The sequence below is a fragment of the Ranitomeya imitator genome, chromosome 4, assembly GCF_032444005.1.
Source record: "Ranitomeya imitator isolate aRanImi1 chromosome 4, aRanImi1.pri, whole genome shotgun sequence".
Lineage (NCBI taxonomy): Eukaryota > Metazoa > Chordata > Amphibia > Anura > Dendrobatidae > Ranitomeya > Ranitomeya imitator.
The window spans coordinates 421529786-421551357 of NC_091285.1; the positions used below are offsets into that span (position 1 = coordinate 421529786).

At 45.4% G+C, this 21572-nt stretch overlaps 1 protein-coding gene across 2 annotated transcripts in view; it reads right to left on the bottom strand.

The window, feature by feature from the left end:
* The window catches only part of SND1 (staphylococcal nuclease and tudor domain containing 1), a 980965-nt gene that overhangs the window by 867557 nt on the left and 91836 nt on the right, over positions 1 to 21572 (bottom strand). For both annotated transcript variants that reach the window (XM_069765442.1, XM_069765443.1), the window contains exons 5-9: positions 20974 to 21134; positions 4973 to 5064; positions 1338 to 1496; positions 1130 to 1236; positions 189 to 279 (exon numbers count right to left, since the gene is read on the bottom strand). In XM_069765442.1, coding sequence (XP_069621543.1) covers positions 189 to 279; positions 1130 to 1236; positions 1338 to 1496; positions 4973 to 5064; positions 20974 to 21134 — 610 coding nt within the window. The remainder of the gene's footprint in view (positions 1 to 188; positions 280 to 1129; positions 1237 to 1337; positions 1497 to 4972; positions 5065 to 20973; positions 21135 to 21572) is intronic.

Sequence of the window (21572 nt, forward strand, 5' to 3'; positions counted from 1 at the left end):
TTTAGGTTTTTGAAGGTGTTGCGACACTACAAAAATTGCATTAACTGCTTAAAATTGGTTATACTACATTACTGGTGTTGCACACTGTATCAACTTGTCATAACTGAACCACTGGTTAAAGCCCCTTAGTAGGTGTACAACAGAAGTAAAAAAAATTAAAAAAAAAAGTGCAACATAGTTTACATTACCTTTGCCACAAATTGTCTGTCTTTCTGATCCATATTGGCAGTGGGGGCCACATAATCCCTCCAGATCCTCACTTTGCGTTCCTTAGCAAAACTAAGATAAAAGCAAAATATACTTAGATCTCACAAGTCCTCTCTCCTCTGAATACAAGCAGCTGAGATATTTCAAAAATTACAATACACCACAATCATGCCAAAGTAGCTTTTTGAAGGGGAGGGACAAAAAAAAAACGCATACATTTCAGACTTGTTTCTCAATAGTGTACATTTTTTAACATGTTACTCTGACTCCTCTGAACCTGCAGCATTAAGAAAAGCCTAAAAGGAACCAGTCACCAGAATTTTGCTGCTTAACGTGAAAGAATGATCTTAGAGATGAAAAGAAAAAAAAACTTGCATTTAGTGTGCACAATGCATACATAGCTTACCAAGAGTCATGGCAGCAATGCTGAAGTTGGGCAGCATTAGGGTGCCATGTCTCTAACCAGGCCCAATCTGCCTTGAAGGACATCCCCTGGGCAATTGACGACAGTGCCATATGTGCAGAAAGGTGAGTGGGGTGTCTTTTAAGACAGAATGGGTATGACCAAAAGATGGCATGGGTATGGGTGGTTGTCAATTTTGCTTCACTTGTAGGTTTAAAAATAAATGAAAAAATATTCCTGTGTTCTCAATGAGAAAGCTGTCAGATGATAAGTTGGCTACTGGCTTATCTCCAGGAGACCAGTCAGCAGTCCAAAATCAGATATGTGCGATTGACATTTCCCCCTGACCGTCAGTTGGCCAGCGCCCCCATATTCATTAGATTGCAGCCAAACAAGTCGAAATTGGCGGGTTCAGTTGACTTAGTCTAATGTGTATAGGACATTAAGGGTTAACCTTATATCCCATCAAGCTGATCAGACAAGAGAACCAATCTGATAGCATACTCCTAACAGACTTACCGCTCTGCTGCACGGAGCTTCTCAGCACCTTGGGTATACACAGCTATAGACCAATCGACGCAGCGAGCAAAACCTTCTTTCAGGAGCAATTCTGTAATATTTCCATTCTGCAAACGAGAGGAAAAGGTTTCATATCATGTTTAGAAACAAACGCAACTTAAAGTCTATCATTGAAATATATAATAGACATATTTAAAAAATGACGTACAGGATGAAGAATGGTGCCCAAGGTATTTTGGTTGTGGCTGCTCTCTAGAACAATTTGTACATCTCTTTGCAGTAGACGTGACTCTGTAAAAAACTTTGCTTCTGCAGCAAACGCTTCAGGAACTTCTTTGCCTTCTGCATTTCTCTTGAAGGTTGGACACTATAAAGTAAATGGTATAAACATATAAACATGGTATAGACTCAGCATAGAAATACTGTGCAGGTCGCTGAATTATGAAATTCAAACATAGGAAAGAACCCAACGTACCCTCAGAATTGAGGGCCAGACTGGAAGACCTGTTAATGGCAACCTAAGCCATGATATTTTTGTGTGTCAAGAGTGTGCTGGGACTGTTTAAAAGCATTTGATCTATGTTGGACAACCACTTAAAAAGATGCTCTGCCAGGTCAGAAGTCCCGCAGCTCGGTGCATTACGGCGGAGCCAATCCTTTATATACACCTTCCTCCTGCTTATTTTCTTTCAATCTCCACCCACCATCTTTGTTTGACAGTTCTGGCTTCACAGTGCAGAGATAGGTGGAAAACAAGCAGGTGGGAAGGTGTATATACGGTAAATGTTTGGCCCCGCCATGGAGCACTGAGCGCCGATACTTGATTTGAACGGTCATTCTGTGCCCACAGAGTCACTTTCAGGCTAAGTGAATTGCTGGCAATACACAGCTCTGTAGACATCTATGGAGACTTCCTGTGCATGCATAGCAATCTCTTCTATAGGTCTCCGCAATAATGGGTCAGATTTTAATTTTAATTAGTGGATATAACTAAATTAGGGACAGTAAAAATATACCACAGTAATCAGCGTCTACTACAGTATTGTTTACTGAATTTAGTCAGGATTAGGGCTCATACTCACTTGTGCGAAAGTCGGGTGAGTCTTGCACGGCAATACCCGGCACTGCACCTGGCACAGAGGAGCGGAGCATGTGGCTGCATGTATTCCTATGCGGCCGCATGCTCCAATCTGAGTGCCGGCAGCAGCGCCGGGTATTGCCGTGCAAGACTCATCCGAGTCTCACGCAAGTGAGTATGAGCCCTTAGGCTGCCATCACACTAGCAGTATTTGGTCAGTATTTTACATCAGTATTTGTAAGCCAAAACCAGGAGTGGGTGATAAATGCAGAAGTGGTGCATATGTTTCTATTATACTTTTCCTCTATTTGTTCCACTCCTGGTTTTGGCTTACAAATACTGATGTAAAATACTGACCAAATACTGCTGGTGTGACGGCAGCCTTAGGGTCACATTGCAAAGCGGGAAAAAAAAAAAAAAGTAAAAAAAAATATATTTTAGATGAATGGACAGGACTAGATTATGGACAGTAAAACCATACCAAAAAAGGGGAGAAGCCAGCGCATCCTAAGGTTAAGACGCAATACATAAAGTGCAAATGCACATATTAATTTCTAACTGTATTTTCAAAATGAGACATTTAGCAAACAATTGATCAATTCTTTGAGCCACCCCGCCTCTTCACGGCAATCTCATATTGGGGCAGTCCTACACTACGTTTTTTATATTCGCTGTGCCATAAAGGCCTCCTAAATGAACTAAAAGCAAGACCACATTAAAAATTTGATTGATAGGCTGCTGTACACACACAGCAGCCCTGCCCTGCCTCAGGCTTTGTTTAATTATGCACCTGTGCCTCAGCCTGTTTCACTCTTCATCTGTGGCTCTGGATGGGCAGTGTGGAGGTTGGATCCGAAATGTCTGTCTGGACCTGGTCAACCTTTATCCTCGCTTGCCTACTCTGGCGCCATGGGGATGACTCAGTATATGCTCCAGGTACAGCATGTTTTTAATGTGGTCTTGCTTTTAGTTCATTTAGGAGGCCTTTATGGCACAGCGAATATAAAAAACGTAGTGTAGGACTGCCCCAATATGAGATTGCCGTGAAGAGGCGGGGTGGCTCAAAGAATTGATCAATTGTTTGCTAAATGTCTCATTTTCAAAATACAGTTAGAAATTAATATGTGCATTTGCACTTTATGTATTGCGTCTTAACCTTAGGCTGCGCTGGCTTCTCCCCTTTTTGCTCAGTAAAAACATACGGTAGTAATCAGCGTCTACTACAGTATTTTTTACTGAGTATAGTCAGGGATAGAGTCCTACAGCCGTCAAGTGCTGATCAGCAACACATCACTGATCCATATCTGGTTGTACTTTGGGGGTGAAAAATTCAGATTAGTAGATAGGACTAGATTTGGGACAGTAAAAATATACTACAGTATTTCTACCTGAACATACCCATGGTTAGTGTCAGATCGATGCAGGCGCTCATTGATTATTTTTTATTTACTGATGTCAGTTTAGTAAGTTTGTTTTTTAATTTTACCAAATTTTTATATTCTAAAATTCCAACAGAATAAAACTCTACAAGCTGTGCAAGAGTACCTCAGGATACACCAACAGGTTTAGAGATTATGAAGGGAAGGACACCTGGATTCAACCCCAAATCCCTCCCTGTCCTGGGAGTGAGTCGGAAAATTGTGTGGGATTTGGTGCACCCACTGCTGGATCAAGCTTATGACCTTTACGTAGATAACTTTTATACCTGCATCCCCCTCTTCAAGTCCCTCTTATCAGCAGAGAGAAGCATGAAGTGCTCTAAAATTTCCTGGTAAACGGCTGCGCCGACTTTGATCTTGATAAAACACAGTGGACCTACACCAGCAGATGACATGGCTCCCCACACCATCACCGATTGCGGAAACTTCACACTAGACCTCAAGCAGCTTGGATTGTGTGCCTCTCCACTCTTCCTCCAGATTCTGGGACCCTGATTTCCCAATGAAATGCAAAATTTACTTTCATCTAAACACAACACCTTGGACCACTGAGCAACAGTCCAGTTCTTCTTCTCCTTGGCCCAGGTAAGACGATTCTGGCGTTGTCTATTAGTCATGAGTGGCTTGACACAAGCAATGCGACACTTGTAGCCCATGTCCTTGATATGTCTTTGTGTGGTGGCTCTTGAAGTAATGACTCAAGCAACAGTCTACTCCTTGTGAATCTCCCCCACATTTTTGAATGGCCTTTTTTGAACAATCCTTTCAAGGCTGCGGCTATCCCGGTTGCTTGTGCACCTTTTTCGACCACATTTTTTCCTTCCACTCAACTTTCCATTAATATGCTTGGACAGCACTCTGTGAACCGCCAGCGTTTTTAGCAATGACCTTTTGTGGCTTACCCCCCTTGTGGAGTGTGTCAATGACTGCCTTCTGGACATCTGTCAAGTCAGCAGTCTTCCCCCATGATTATGGAGTCTACGAAAACAGACTAAGGGACCTTTTTAAATGCTTATGAAGCATTTGCAGGTGCTTTTTTTTACTAATTTACTGAGATAATGACTTTTGGGCTTTCATTGGCTGTAAGCCATAATCATCAACATTAACAGAAATAAACACTTGAAATAGATCACTCTATTTGTAATGACTCTATATAAGTTTGACTTTTTGTATTGAAGAACTGAAATAAATTAACTTTTTGATGATATTCTAATTTTGTGAGAAGCACCTGTAGCTGTTTATTAGGTGAAAGATTTTGCAAAACAGTTGCATTCGGCATTATGTCAATTTGACTGCAGAAAAAGAAAAGGTCAAATTGTTTCCTACCTTGATTCCAGACAGCATGACTGTCACCATGTAGTAGTCAGGAAGAAGAAGCGCTCTCACAACACTACCATCTCGAACATGCTCAATAATAGCTGCAAAACAAGCAAAAATATTTCATACAAAGCAAAAAATGATTTTTTTTTGTTTTTAAAAATTTGATATACTGATTTATTAATTGTATTTATACTGTTCTTGGGTAAGCCATTACTGTGTAAAAATGTAGGACAATACATAAGTGTTAGTATATTTTTATCAATTAATAAAATCCAAAGGGAATGAACAAAAGAGAAATCCAAACAAATCAATATTTGGTGTGACCTTCCATTGTCTTCAGAATTTGTGTGCAGATGTACTTAGAAGAAATGATGCTGTTTTGAAGGCAAATTAAAAAACCCTTGTGATCAGAATCTATATACGGTATATATAATCGTCTAAGCGGCAAACTTCCGCCTGTTTGTCTGTCTGACCGTCACGGAAATCCCGCGTCGCTGATTGGTCGCGGCCGGCAGCGACTGGCACAGTTCGGCAGCGAATTTGCCCCTTCCTACTCTCTTTCAGTGCCCCCTCTAGTCAGCGCTCATACAGGGTTAATGGCTGCGTTACACCGCGTTATGCCGCGGTGTAACGCAGTCCGTTAATGTTGCTATTAACCCTGTGTGACCAACTTTTTACAATTGATGCTGCCTATGCAGAATCAAAAGTAAAAAGATCTAATGTTAAAAATAATAAAAAATTAAAAATCATTATACACTCACCTTCCGGCGCCTTTCCCACTCCTCGCGACGCTCCGGGCCATGCATTGCGGTCTCGCGAGACAGCTACATCATCATCTCGTGAGACCGCAATGCATTCTTGGGACCGGAGCGTCGCAAGGAGCATCGCTAAACGCCTCGCCTGGATCCAGGGGCCGCCGGAAGGGGAGTATATACCGTATTTTTCGGACTATAAGACGCACCAAACCATAAGACGCACCCCAAATTTTCAGAAGGAAAATGAGGGGGAATTTGTCTAATGTGGGTCTGTCTTACAGTTCGTATTCAGCTTACCAGTGAAGGGATCGGCACAGGTGGAGGAGTGGTCAGAGGGGTCGTTCGGTGGTCCAGGCTGGTGTGTCGGCCTCTGGGAAATCCCATTCCAGGCTGGTGCGGTGCTCTGGGGCAGTGGCAGCGGCTCTCTGTGCTGCATGGATTCCGTCAAAGCCCGGAGGCCCCCGCTCATCCGTTAATGCCATGTTGCGGTGGCCTCCGGAAAAATGGCCGCCAGACTGGAGGCGGCGCAGGCTCAGATTCAGATTTAGGCAATGAGATCTCGTTGCTGAGATTTGAATCTGAGCATGCGCTGGCCCGGCAGCCATCTTCCTGTCGGCCATGTTCCCGGCGTCCACCGCAACATGGCATTAACGGATGAGCGGGGGCCTCCGGGCTTTGACGGAATGCCGGCAAAGCCCCTCACGGGACAAAAAGAGCGCTGCCACTGCCCCAGAGCACAGCCCGCCACAACCGCGCCAGCCTGGGAAGGGAGGCTGCATCGGGATCACTGCCACCGCCACAGGATTTTTAAGTATATTGCGACTATAAGACGCGCCCCCATTTCCCCCCAAAAAAATTTGGGAAAAACTGCATCTTATGGTCCGAAAAATATGGTGCCCACATTGCTATATTACTGTGTGGGCCGTGTGTTATACACTGCGTGGGCCGTGTGTTATACACTGCGTGGGCCGTGTGTTATACACTGCGTGGGCCGTGTGTTATACACTGCGTGGGCCGTGTGTTATACACTGCGTGGGCCGTGTGTTATACACTGCGTGGGCCGTGTGTTATACACTGCGTGGGCCGTGTGTTATACACTGCGTGGGCCGTGTGTTATACACTGCGTGGGCCGTGTGTTATACACTGCGTGGGCCGTGTGTTATACACTGCGTGGGCCGTGTGTTATACACTGCGTGGGCCGTGTGTTATACACTGCGTGGGCCGTGTGTTATACACTGCGTGGGCCGTGTGTTATACACTGCGTGGGCCGTGTGTTATACACTGCGTGGGCCGTGTGTTATACACTGCGTGGGCCGTGTGTTATACACTGCGTGGGCCGTGTGTTATACACTGCGTGGGCCGTGTGTTATACACTGCGTGGGCCGTGTGCTATACACTGCGTGGGCCGTGTGTTATACACTGCGTGGGCCGTGTGTTATACACTGCGTGGGCCGTGTGTTATACACTGCGTGGGCTGTGTGTTATACACTGCGTGAGCTGTGTGTTGTACACTGCGTGGGCTGTGTGTTATACACTGCGTGGGCTCTGTGTTATACACTGCGTGGGCTGTGTGTTATACACTGCGTGGGCTGTGTATATACTATGTGGGCTGTGCTATATACTACGTGGCTGGAGCCGGCCCTGGCTTCACTGATTGGTCACGCCCGCCCGGCCGGCCGCTAACAATTAGTGACAGGCGCAGTCTGGCCGCGAACTGGCGCAGAATTAGAACCACGCTTCGCCAATTGGTCGCGCCCAGCCGGCCAAATCCTGTTAATCAATTGCATTCTTCTGAAAACTTCATAAATAAACTACATACATATTCTAGAACACCCGATGCGTTAGAATCGGGCCACCATCTAGTAAAGAATAACAAGGCACTCACAAAAGCCCTGAAGATCGTTCTTAGGGTATGTGCACACGTTGTGGATTTGGCTGCGGATCCACAGCAGTTTTCCATGCGGTTTACAGTACCATGTAAACCTATGGAAAACCAAATCCGCAGTGCCCATGCTGAAGGAAATACAGCACGGAAACTCTATGGTTTATTTTCCACAGCAAGTCAATTCTTTGTGCGGATTCAGCAGCGTTTTACACCTGCTCCTCAATAGGAATCCGCAGGTGTAAAACTGCAGGTGAAATCTGTACAAAAAAAAAAACGTAGGAAATCTGCTGTAAATCCGCGGTTAATCCACAGCTAAAACGTAGTGCGTTTTACCTGCGGATTTTTCAAAAACAGTACGGAAAAATCCGCACACGAATCCGCAACGTGGGCACATAGCCTCAAATCACCACTTCAGCGTTTTCGTTTTTATTTCATGAATAGTGGTGCTACTAATGCAAGATCCCTGAACCTAATATTATAGTTACCAGTCACTGTCTTCATCTCCACCTGATGCCCTTCTTGTCCCGCAATGCCATCTTGTGACTGCAACTTCTGACTGACATGAAGCCAGAAGTAAAGGTCACAAGCTCTGAATGCAAGTCTGAAAGCCAAAACGAAGATCTCATAGACATGGATTCAAAAGTGACCTCAGGCTTGCACCAGGAAACACTGTAGCGATTCAACAGTTCATAAACTGCTGGAAATCGACAGATGCAGTGCTGATAACAAAGGAAGACGGCAGCAGGTAAGTATGAGTGAGGAGGTACGGAACTTACATTGGTAGCACTACTCCAGAGCTGTAATAAAAAAAATTTAAAAAAAAAAAACACACAAAAAAAACACAAGCTGCAGTGGTGCATTGATTGCATTTGCTGTATGTTTGGGGACATGGTCTTGCTGCTTAATAAATTTGCCAATCGGATGCCTTCCTGATGGTACTTCATGATGTATAAGTATCTGCCTTTTCTCGACATCATCAAATCTTTCTGAAGATGTAGAAGGATTTGCTCAAGCCTACATCCACGGCGGTTAGTTCTCCAAAATGCTTAGAACAACCACCCACCCGTCTTCCTTCAAGAAATCGTAAACAAGTGCACCTAGTAGCATTGAAGCTTAGATGCTGTACAGAAAGGAAAGGCTTATCACACCAAATATCGATTTGATTTACATTGTATGTACGCTGCATTTTAGTAATTGAAAAAACTAAACTATTAAACACTGATTTGTAAAAAAAAAAATAATTTTTTTTTTATTAAACGGGAACTTGACAGCTGATACATGCTGCACGATCTACGGGCAGCATATATCAGACACTAGCAGCATGTTTTCAGCCATGTATGTTTACCGCTGAAATTCTGCAGCATTTCAGAGTGTAACAGTTTAACCCCTTCATGACCCAGCCTATTTTGACCTTAAAGACCTTGCCGTTTTTTGCAATTCTGACCAGTGTCCCTTTATGAGGTAATAACTCAGGAACGCTTCAACGGATCCTAGCGGTTCTGAGATTGTTTTTTCGTGACATATTGGGCTTCATGTTAGTGGTAAATTTAGGTCAATAAATTCTGCGTTTATTTGTGATAAAAATGGAAATTTGGCGAAAATTTTGAAAATTTCGCAATTTTCACATTTTGAATTTTTATTCTGTTAAACCAGAGAGATATGTGACACAAAATAGTTAATAAATAAAATTTCCCACATGTTTACTTTACATCAGCACAATTTTGGAAACAAAATTTTTTTTTGTTAGGAAGTTATAAGGGTTAAAATTTGACCAGCGATTTGTCATTTTTACAACGAAATTTACAAAACCATTTTTTTTAGGGACCACCTCACATTTGAAGTCAGTTTGAGGGGTCTATATGGCTGAAAATACCCAAAAGTGACACCATTCTAAAAACTGCACCCCTCAAGGTACTCAAAACCACATTCAAGAAGTTTATTAACCCTTCAGGTGCTTCACAGCAGCAGAAGCAACATGGAAGGAAAAAATGAACATTTAACTTTTTAGTCACAAAAATTATCTTTTAGCAACAATTTTTTTATTTTCCCAATGGTAAAAGGAGAAACTGAACCACGAAAGTTGTTGTCCAATTTGTCCTGAGTACGCTGATACCTCATATGTGGGGGTAAACCACTGTTTGGGCGCACGGCAGGGCTTGGAAGGGAAGGAGCGCCATTTGACTTTTTGAATCAAAAATTGGCTCCACTCTTTAGCGGACACCATGTCACGTTTGGAGAGCCCCCGTGTACCTAAAAATTGGAGCTCCCCCACAAGTCACCCCATTTTGGAAACTAGACGCCCCAAGGAACTTATCTAGATGCATAGTGAGCACTTTGAACCCCCAGGTGCTTCACAAATTAATCCGTAAAAATGAAAAAGTACTTTTTTTATCACAAAAAAATTCTTTTAGCCTCAATTTTTTATTTTCCCAAGGGTAACAGGAGAAATTTGACCCCAAAAGTTGTTGTCCAGTTTCTCCTGAGTACGATGATACCCCATATGTGGGGGTAAATCACTGTTTGGGCACATGCCGGGGCTCGGAAGTGAAGTAGTGACGTTTTGAAATGCAGACTTTGATGGAATGCTCTGTGGGCGTCACGTTGCGTTTGCAGAGCCCCTGATGTGGCTTAACAGTAGAAACCCCCCACAAGTGACCCCATTTTGGAAACTAGACCCCCAAAGGAACTTATCTAGATGTGTGGTGAGCACTTTGAACCCCCAAGTGCTTCATAGAAGTTTATAATGCAGAGCCGTGAAAATAATAAATACGTTTTCTTTCCTCAAAAATAATTATTTAGCCCAGAATTTTTTAATTTTCCCAAGGGTAACAGGAGAAATTTGACCCCAATATTTGTTGTCCAGTTTCTCCTGAGTACGGTGATACCCCATATGTGGGGGTAAACTACTGTTTGGGCACATGCCGGGGCTTGGAATTGAAGTAGTGACGTTTTGAAATGCAGACTTTGATGGAATGCTCTGCGGGCGTCACGTTGCGTTTGCAGAGCCCCTGATGTGCCTAAACAGTAGAAACCCCCCACAAGTGACCCCATTTTGGAAACTAGACCCCGAAAGGAACTTATCTAGATGTGTGGTGAGCACTTTGAACCCCCAAGTGCTTCATAGAAGTTTATAATGCAGAGCCGTGAAAATAATAAATACGTTTTCTTTCCTCAAAAATAATTATTTAGCCCAGAATTTTTTATTTTCCCAAGGGTTACAGGAGAAATTGGACCCCAAAAGTTGTTGTCAAGTTTCTCCTGAGTACGCTGATACCCCATGAGTGGGGGTAAACCACTGTTTGGGCACACGTCAGGGCTCGGAAGTGAGGGAGCACATTTGACTTTTTGAATACGAGATTGGCTGGAATCAATGGTGGCGCCATGTTGCGTTTGGAGACCCCTGATGTGCCTAAACAGTGGTAACCCCTCAATTCTACCTCCAACACTAACCCCAACACACCCCTAGCCCTAATCCCAACTGTAGCCATAACCCTAAACACAACCCTAACCGCAACACACCCCTAACCACAACCCTAACCCCAACACACCCCTAACCATAACCACAACCCTAATTCCAACCCTAACCCTAAGGCTATGTGCCCACGTTGCGGATTCATGTGAGATATTTTCGCACCATTTTTGAAAAATCCGTGGGTAAAAGGCACTGCGTTTTACCTGCGGATTTTCCGCGGATTTCCAGTGTTTTTTGTGCGGATTTCACCTGCGGATTCCTATTGAGGAACAGGTGTAAAACGCTGCGGAATCCGCACAAAGAATTGACATGCTGCGGAAAATACAACGCAGCGTTTCCGCGCGGTATTTTCCGCACCATGGGCACAGCGGATTTGGTTTTTCATATGTTTACATGGTACTGTAAACCTGATGGAACACTGCTGCGAATCCGCAGCGGCCAATCCACTGCGGATCCGCAGCCAAATCCGCACCGTGTGCACATAGCCTAATTCTAAAGGTATGTGCACACGCTGCGGAAAACGCTGCGAATCCGCAGCAGTTTCCCATGAGTTTACAGTTCAATGTAAACCTACGGGAAACAAAAATCGCTGTGCCCATGCTGCGGAAAAACTGCACGGAAACGCAGCGGTTTACATTCCGCAGCATGTCACTTCTTTGTGCGGATTCCGCAGCGGTTTTACAACTGCTCAAATAGAAAATCGCAGTTGTAAAACCGTAGTGAAATGCGCAGAAAAACCGCGGTAAATCCGCCATAAATCCGCAGCGGTTTAGCACTGCGGATTTATCAAATCCGCAGCGGAAAAATCCGCAGAGGACTAGAATACGTGTGCACATACCGAAACCCTAACCCTAGCCCTAACCCTAACCCTAACCCTACCCCTAACCCTACCCCTAGCCCTAACCCTACCCCTACCCCTACCCCTAGCCCTAACCCTAACCCTACCCCTAACCCTAACCCTAACCCTATTCTAACATTAGTGGAAAAAAAAAATGTCTTTATTTTTTTATTGTCCCTACCTATGGGGGTGACAAAGGGGGGGGTCATTTATTATTTTTTTTATTTTGATCACTGAGATATAATCTATCTCAGTGATCAAAATGCACTTTGGAACGAATCTGCCGGCCGGCAGATTCGGCGGGCGCACTGCGCATGCGCCCGCCATTTTGGAAGATGGCGGCGCCCAGGGAGAAGACGGACGGGACCCCGGCTGGATCGGTAAGTATGATGGGGTGGGGGGGGACCACGGGGGGGGGGGGAAATCGGAGTGCGGGAGGGGTGGAACGGAGCACGGGGGGCGTGGAACGGAGCACGGGGGGGCTGGAATGGAGCACGGGGGGGTGGAACGGAGCACCGGGGGGGGTGGATCGGAGTGCAGGGGGGGTGATTGGAGCACGGGGGGGTGATTGGAGCACGGGGGGAGCGGACAAGAGCACGGGGGGGAGCGGAGCACTGGACGGAGGGGAGCCGGAGCAGTGTACCGGCCAGATCGGAGGGCTGGGGGGGCGATCGGTGGGGTGGGGTGGGGGCACACTAGTATTTCCAGCCATGGCTGATGATATTTCAGCATCGGCCATGGCTGGATTGTAATATTTCACCCGTTATAATAGGTGAAATATTACAAATCGCTCTGATTGGCAGTTTCACTTTCAACAGCCAATCAGAGCGATCGTAGCCACGAGGGGGTGAAGCCACCCCCCCTGGGCTAAACTACCACTCCCCCTGTCCCTGCAGATCGGGTGAAATGGGAGTTAACCCTTTCACCCGATCTGCAGGGACGCGATCTTTCCATGAGGCCGCATAGGCGTCATGGGTCGGAATGGCACCGACTTTCATGACGCCTACGTGGCGTCATGGGTCGGGAAGGGGTTAAAAGCTTCTCCCCGCCCGCTGCCCTGGAGTGACAGGTCTATCCCTGCGTGTATGTATAGGGACAGACTTATCATTCAAGGAGAGCAGGTGAGGAGCGGTCCGGGACCTACCTGTCCCAATAATCTCTAGTGGAGCACGGTCCCAGGTGGATTTAAAACCATGGTTCAGAAAAAAAAAAACATACCGGTATATGAAGTCTGATGCAGGTTGCCTATGGATTGGGAAAATGTATCAGCTGTCATGTTCACTTTCAAGGCATTCTTACTTTGCAGCGTTTTTTTTTCTAGACATTCCTAAAACCTTTACACTGTACTAAATATACATCTCCTATTTTCACAACAATTTCAGTCAGAATTTTGCATCAGTACATATAATACAACATCAAGTGCGAAAGTATTCATTATACTTTTATTCTATATAGTTTCATCTGCTAGTTTTAGCTTAGAAAAACTGACCAAAATACATTAGTGAAAATGGTGTCCAAATCCAATTATGATTAATTCAAATAAACTGCTATCCAGGTAATAGATGGATAATATGGCTCTACCACAGTAAGAGCAACTCAGTTAGTGAGGCTTTAGAAGTCCCCAAAACGGCCACTGTGAAAACCTCTATTAAAAGGGAAGGTACCGCGTTTGTAGGTCATTAATAAATCACTGTAATGTAGCATAACATGCTGCTATAAGCAAGTTTGAAATGCATGTGAAACATATTTCATGTGTTATACGAGTTTAAAGAATGCACTGGGGGCTGACATCTTGGTTTTGCAGCAGTAGCAGGGCACTATCAGTGTCAGATTACGGCACCCCCTGGACATAGGAGATAATAGACCAGCGAGGACCCTATCTGTAACATTGCAGCAGCATTAGCAGTGAGCTGGGCACGCCTCTGTGGGCTGCACAACTCACTGCCGTAGGTGTGACTAGCTGCCATTTTATTATAGCACTGTGCTCTCTATCACAGGACAGAAGAAGCCCTCACTGCTCCTCTGTACTCCAAGCAGGCACACATCCTCTGCTCCTCACACACTGCCCTGTGTGCTTCTCCTGCTGTGTCTCCACCTCCCCCTCACACACAGTCCCTGTGATCTCCTGTAAGCTGCACTCACAGCCTGCAGAAAGGGAGGTGACACCTGGAGAGAGAGCAGGGCAGCTGACAGGACAGGGATTAAGGTGGGGGAAGGGGGATTGCAAGAATGTTATTCACAAAAAATGCTGCTGAGTCCACCATCTTCTGCTCCTCTGTAAACAAGCTGTGCCTCTGATAAAGTAACTGCTGGTGATAGCAGGTCACAGGGCAGTCACACACAAAATGGTGCTGCCCTGTGTGCTTCTCCTGCTGTGTCTCCCCCTCCCCCTCACACACAGTCCCTGTGATCTCAGGTAAGCTGCACTCACAGCCTGCAGAGAGGGAGGTGACACGTGGAGAGAGAGCAGGGCAGCTGACAGGACAGGGATTAAGGTGGGGGAAGGGGGATGGCAAGAATGTTATTCACAAAAAAATGCTGCTGAGCCCACTGTGTTCTGCTCCTCTGTAAACAAGGAGTGCCTCTGATGCAGTAACTGCTGGTGATAGCAGGCCACAGGGCAGACACACAAAATGGTGCTGCCCTGTGATGCTGCTCTTCATTCTTACTGTTAGCCACAAAATTGGGGCAGTAACTGCTGACATCACCATTTCCCTCCCCTTTTGGGTGGTCTAATATCCCTGGGGCAGAGCTGGTAAATCTTACTATAGCAGCTTGAGGTCTAAAACGGAAAATGCTCCCCATAGTGGTAAATATGTATATTTGTAGAAAAATATATAATATTTTTCATATAGAAATGTTTGTAAACAGTGCAAACATTGCATTAATACATTTTAATTACTATTTTAAGCTTAATTTCACAAAAAAACAAAATACAAGAAAACTGGTGGCACCTCTACAGGTTATAATTACAAATATATCACATTCTCAGTCTGATCCTGCAGTCATGTGCTCATCTGCCCCCTCATACTATCAGCAGAACATGAGAATTGGGATGAAAGAGGGTAAAAACAGTGAGATCTTGGTGCAGTCCCCAGCCGACAGCCATTTTCCCGGAGTCCAGTCCACCGCATAGGAAACCATGTCATTGCGGGGGCTCTGGGCTTTCACAAGATGTCGGCAGAGCCGCCGCAGCACCGGACAACTACAGGATCGGACACCCGCAGTGGCGCACCGCACATCCGAACACCCCCTCATCCCAGCCTGCAGCAACGCTCCACTCTTGCCTCCTCCAGCGGGGACCCTTGGACCCAGTTTCACCACAGCCACCACCCCCGGTAAACAATAAGACACATGGATTATAAGAAGCACCACCATTTTATTAAAAAACAAGGTTATTTTTCTCCTCAAAATTTGGGGTGCGTCTTAGGCCATGTTCACACAGTGCGTTTTTTTCTGCGGAACCGCAGCGTTTTTGCCGCTGCGGTTCCGCAGCTGTTTTCCATGCAGGGTACAGTACAATGTACCCTATGGAAAACAGGAACCACTGTGCACATGATGCGGGAATCGGGAAAAAAAGCCGCGCTGAATAGCCGCGGTAAAAAAGAAATACCATGTCACTTCTTTTTTCGGAGCCGCAGCGGTTCTGCACCCATAGACCTCCATTGTGAGGTCAAACCCGCAGTAAAACCCGCAGATCAAAAATATATCTGCGGGTTTTATTGCGGTTTGTGGTGCCGAACCGCTGCAGCAGGAAGTGCGGGGAAGCGGGCGGAAGTGCGTGGGCGGAGTGTGGCTGCCCCGATCCCACACCCCCATGCTCCGATGCCCCCCCCCCCCCCCCCGTGCTCCGATGCCCCCCCGCCCCCGATCCCCCCCCCCCCCGGTGCCCTAATCTCCCCCCCTTATACTTACCCGGCCTCCCGTTGTCCGTCCGGCCGTCTTCTCCCTGGGCATCGCCATCTTGCAAAATGGCGGGCGCATTGAATTCGTTCCAAGGTTCCAAGGTGCATTTTGATCACTGAGATATAACCTATCTCAGTGATCAAAATAAAAAAAAATAGTAAATGACACCCCCCCCCCCCCTTTGTCACCCCCATAGATAGGGACAATAAAAAAATTAAGAATTTTTTTTTTTTTTTTTCCACTAAGGTTAGAATAGGGTTAGGGTTAGGGTTATGGGTAGGGTTAGGGGTAGGGTATTTTCAGCCATTTTAACCCTAAAAAACTTCCTAGAAAACACACAGACTCTGCATAGAAAACTGCATAAAAAAAACGCATAAAAAAACGCACCAAAAAAAGGACCTGCGTTTTCTGCAAAGAGCTGCGGTTTCAGTCCTGAAAAAAAAAGGATGGAAATCAGGAACGTGTGAACATACCCTTATAATCCAGCGCGTTTTATAATCTACAAAATACGGTAATTTCAAATTATGTGCCAGTGTTTCATCAACGGCTCAGAAATGAAAGAACCCATTAATTAGAACTGCAATAGGGACTGGGAGATTATGCTATTTTTTAATCTGCTACGATCAGCAAAGATGACACATAGAATACAAAAGCACAAAATCACAGTAGACAGCTGTGACGAACAAGTATCTCACACATACAGTGAGTACGTTAAGTATTCAGACCCCTTTAAATTTTTCACTCTGTTTCATTGTAGCCATTTGGTAAATTCAAAAAAGTTAATTTTTTCCCCATTAACGTACACTCTGCACCCCATCTTGACTGAAAAAAAAAAGAAAAAAAAAAACGAAATGTAGAAATTTTAGCAAATTTATTAAAAAAGAAAAACTGAACTATCACATGGTCATAAGTATTCAGACCCTTTGCTCAGACACTCATATTTAAGTCATATGCTGTCCATTTCCATGTGATCCTCCTTGAGATGGTTCTACTCCTTCATTGGAGGCCAGCTGTGTTTAATTAAACTGATAGGACTTGATTTGAAAAGGCACACACCTGTCTATATAAGACCTCACAGCTTACACAGTGCATGTCAGACCACATCAGAATCATGAGGTCAAAGGAACTGGAAAAGGAGCTCAGAGACAGAATTGTGGCAAGGCACAGATTTGGCCAAGGTTACAAAAGAATTTCTGCAGTACTCAAGGTTCCTAGGAGCACAGTGGCCTCCATAATCCTTAAATGGAAGAAGTTTGGAAGAAGCTTGGGACCACCAGAAGTTTTCCTAGACCTGGCCGTCCAGCCAAACTAAGTAATCGTGGGAGAAGAGCCTTGATAAGAAAGGTAATGAAGAACCCCAAGATCACTGTGGCTGAGCTCCCGATATGCAGTAGGGATATGGGTGAAAGTTCCACAAAGTCAACTATCACTGCAGCCCTCCACCAGTCAGGCCTTTATGGCAGAGTGGCCCGACAGATGCCTCTCCTCAGTGCAAGGCATATGAAAGCCCGCATAAAGTTTGCAAAAAAAAAAAAAAAAACGCATGAAGGACTCCCAGACTATGAGAAACCACATTCTATGGTCTGATGAGACGAAGATAGACCTTTTTGGTGATAATTCTAAGCGGTATGTGTGGAGAAAATCAGGCACTGCTCTTGACCTGCCCAATACAATCCCAACAATGAAACATGGTGGTGGCAGCATCATGCTATGAGGGTGTTTTTCAATTGCAGAGACAGGACGACTGGTTGCCATTGAATGCGGCCAAGTACAGAGATATCCTAGATTCTTGACTGGCCCAGCCAGAGCCCTGACCTAAACCCAATTGAGCATCTCTGGAGAGACCTGAAAATGGCTGTCCACCAACGTTCACCATCCAAACTGACAGAACTGGAGAGGATCTGCAAGGAAGAATGGCAGAGGATCACCAAATCCGGGTGTGAAAAACTTGTTGCATCATTCCCAAGAAGACTGATGGCTGTACTAGCTCTAAAGGGTGCTTCTACTCAATACTGAGCAATGGGTCTGAATACTTATAACCATGTGATATTTCAGTTTTTCTTTTTTAATAAATTTGCAAAAATTACTACATTTCTGATTTTTTTCAGTCAAGATGGGGTGCAGAGTGTACATTAATGAGAAAAAAATTAACTTTTATGAATTTACCAAATGGCTGCAATGAAACAAAGAGTGAAAAATTTAAAGGGGTTTGAATACTTTCCGGACCCACTGTAGCTGAGCAGTGATGTCAGTGAGCAGAGGAGTATCACACAGCTGAGGAGTGCTGCCAGTGAGCAGGGAAGTATCACACAGCTGAGCAGTGCTGTCAGTGACCAGGGGATTATCACACAGCTGAGCAGTGCTGTCAGTGAGGAGAGTACCACACAGCTGAGCAGTGCTGCCAGTGAGCAGGGGAGTATCACATAACTGAGCAGTGCTGCCAGTGAGCAGGGGAGTATCACACAGCTGAGCAGTGCTGCCAGTGAACAGGAGAGTATCACACAGCTGAGCAGTGCTGCCAGTGAGCAGGAGAGTATCACACAGCTGAGCAGTGCTATCAGTGAGGAGAGTATCACACAGCTAAGCAGTGCTGCCAGTGAGCAGGGGAGTATCACACAGCTGAGCAGTGCTGCCAGTGAGCAGGGGAGTATCACACAGCTGAGCAGTGCTGCCAGTGAGCAGGGGAGTATCACACAGCTGAGCAGTGCTGCCAGTGAGCAGGGGAGTATCAAACAGCTGAGCAGTGCTGCCAGTGAGCAGGGGAGTATCACACAGCTGAGCAGTGCTGCCAGTGAGCAGGAGAGTATCACACAGCTGAGCAGTGCTGCCAGTGAGCAGGAGAGTATCACACAGCTGAGCAGTGCTGCCAGTGAGCAGGAGAGTATCACACAGCTGAGCAGTGCTATCAGTGAGGAGAGTATCACACAGCTAAGCAGTGCTGCCAGTGAGCAGGGGAGTATCACACAGCTGAGCAGTGCTGCCAGTGAGCAGGGGAGTATCACACAGCTGAGCAGTGCTGCCAGTGAGCAGGGGAGTATCACACAGCTGAGCAGTGCCATCAGTGAGGAGAGTATCACACAGCTAAGCAGTGCTGCCAGTGAGCAGGGGAGTATCACACAGCTGAGCAGTGCTGCCAGTGAGCAGAGTATCACACAGCTGAGCAGTGCTGCCAGTGAGCATGGGAGCTGTTCCTTCTTTGAAACAATTGTGCAATCAGTGCCTATCCCCAGCCTGTGTATGAGTGCCATCTCACTTCACAGTAAGAAGAAAATTCCTGCTATAGATAAAAAGCAGATATCTTATGAAATTCCACGGCCTGTCAAAGAACAACAAGAGTTAGCCATGAGGTAGACAAAACCCTGACATGTTATTCTGTGAAGTTATTAATTTTCCCTTACCAGATTCTTCCATATAGTTCTAGTTTTTATACAGTGTACAGTAGAAAAACTCCAACAGAAAGTGTTACAGCTTCTACTAGATTGGTCTCTAGTTTTTAGTGCTACTTACTATTTAGTCTACACGGCCTCAGAACAATTCGGGATCAGAATGATATTTGTGCCTGCACTAGCGTTTCTAATTCTTCCATACAAAGTTGAGATATGTAGGACCACAAATATAAAATTCTTCTGAGTGTACTCCATACTACACTTGCCATTATTCTATTCAGGGAGTCATTTATCAACGCAAATAAAATTAAAACGGATAATTTCACTGGAGTAAATAATCCATATAAGGGCAGAGACAGACTGCCGTATTTCTCGTGCGAGAATCGCATCGCACTGCACGGACTGGCCTGGCACCTCTCCTTACCCGAGCAGGACAGCATGATGGATTACTATGCAGCTATCAAGTTCAGGTCAGGAGAGCCGACAGCCAGTACGAGTTTTACAATGCGATTCTCGCATGAGAAATATGGCAGTGTGTCTCTGCCCTAAGGGTACCGTCACACTATAACATTTCGATCGCTACGACGGTACGATTCGTGACGTTCCAGCGATATCGTTACGATATCGCTGTGTCTGACACGCAGCAGCGATCAGGGATCCTGCTGAGAATCGTACGTCGTAGCAGATCGTTTAGAACTTTCTTTCATCGCTGGATCTCCCGCTGCCATCGCTAGATCGGTGTGTGTGACACCGATCTAGCGATGCGATCCAGCGATGAGTTCGCTTGTAACCAGGGTAAACATCGGGTAACTAAGCGCAGGACCGCGCTTAGTTACCCGATGTTTACCCTGGTTACAAGCGTTAAACTAAAAAAAAAAAAAACAGCACATACTTACATTCTGGTGTCCGTCAGGTCCCTTGCCGTCTGCTTCCCGCACTGTGACTGCCGGCCGTAAAGTGAAAGCAGAGCACAGCGGCTGTGCTTTCACTTTACGGCCGGCAGTCACTGAGTGCGGGAACCAGACTGCAAGGGACCTGACGGACACCAGAATGTAAGTATGTGCTGTTTGTTTTTTTTTAGTTTAACGCTTGTAACCAGGGTAAACATCGGGTAACTAAGCGCGGTCCTGCGCTTAGTTACCCGATGTTTACCCTGGTTACCCAGGGACCTCGGCATCTTGGTCGCTGGAGAGCTGTCTGTGTGACAGCTCCCCAGCGACCACACTACGATTTACCTACGATCACGGCCAGGTCATATCGCTGGTCGTGATCGTAGGTAAATCGTATAGTGTGACGGTACCCTAAGACACACTGTTGAGCCCAAAACTGGCCATACGCATTAGATAGCCGTCGACAAAGCAATGAATTGGCAATTCATTTGCCCGACAGCCATCTTACCCATATCTCCCATAGACAAGACAGCTAACTTGGCCAAACGCTCCTGTGTTTTGTATGGAAATACTGCTGTCTGACATGCCGGTTAGCGGCTTATCTGGGGGACAACATTGCGATAGTCAGTCTGAAATCAAACATGCGAGATCAACATCTCCTGACAATCAGTTGGCCGACACCCCCATCCACATGAGATCGGCACCACCTTACCCATTAGACTGGTAGCCGAACTCGTTGATATTTAGACTAATGTGTACAACTAATGTGTATGGGGGCCTTAAGAAAAGAGGTTGGTTTTCTTCTCTTATGGACAAATTCATGCTGGTCTGAAAAGTAAACTGGACAAATGTGCATAAAGCAAGGCGTTGCTTACCATTGACTGGTTTCTGATGTAAGGAGTCCACAAAATGTCTTGGGTTTTCAATTGTGTATTTTAGGTCACGGATAGTATGAGAGCCAGTCCCCTCACTCCAAAGTCCTTTCTTAGAAGTTCTTGCCTGCTCTTCGATTTCTGCTAGCCTGCTTTGCTCAGGCCTGTAACAGACAAAATGTGAGAAAAATCAGGCAAGTTTAATACCACTTAGAATTCGCAACATTTTTTATTTAATTTCTTTAATTCTACAATTAAAACTACCCCATACCACCATGAAATACAATGTGTATAATATATGGAGCACAGCAGCACAACAGATGCAAGCCTCAAACCTAGGGGGGAAAGCCTCTATGGACCAGACGCAAAATGGATTCAGTGAATCTTAAGAAATACAAAATCAACATCCAAGCTGTATTAACTCATGTTCTCCCAAGAACAATTCAGCTTTACCATACAAAATCTATTACAACTTCTGCATTGTGGGTCCCAGAAGGCATTTATCTGATTATAGTAGCAGATCAAGACAACCATATGCTGCAGTTACAAGAGTAATAACAGAATGCAGCCAGACATGTAAGCCTACGTTCACATGCCCAGTA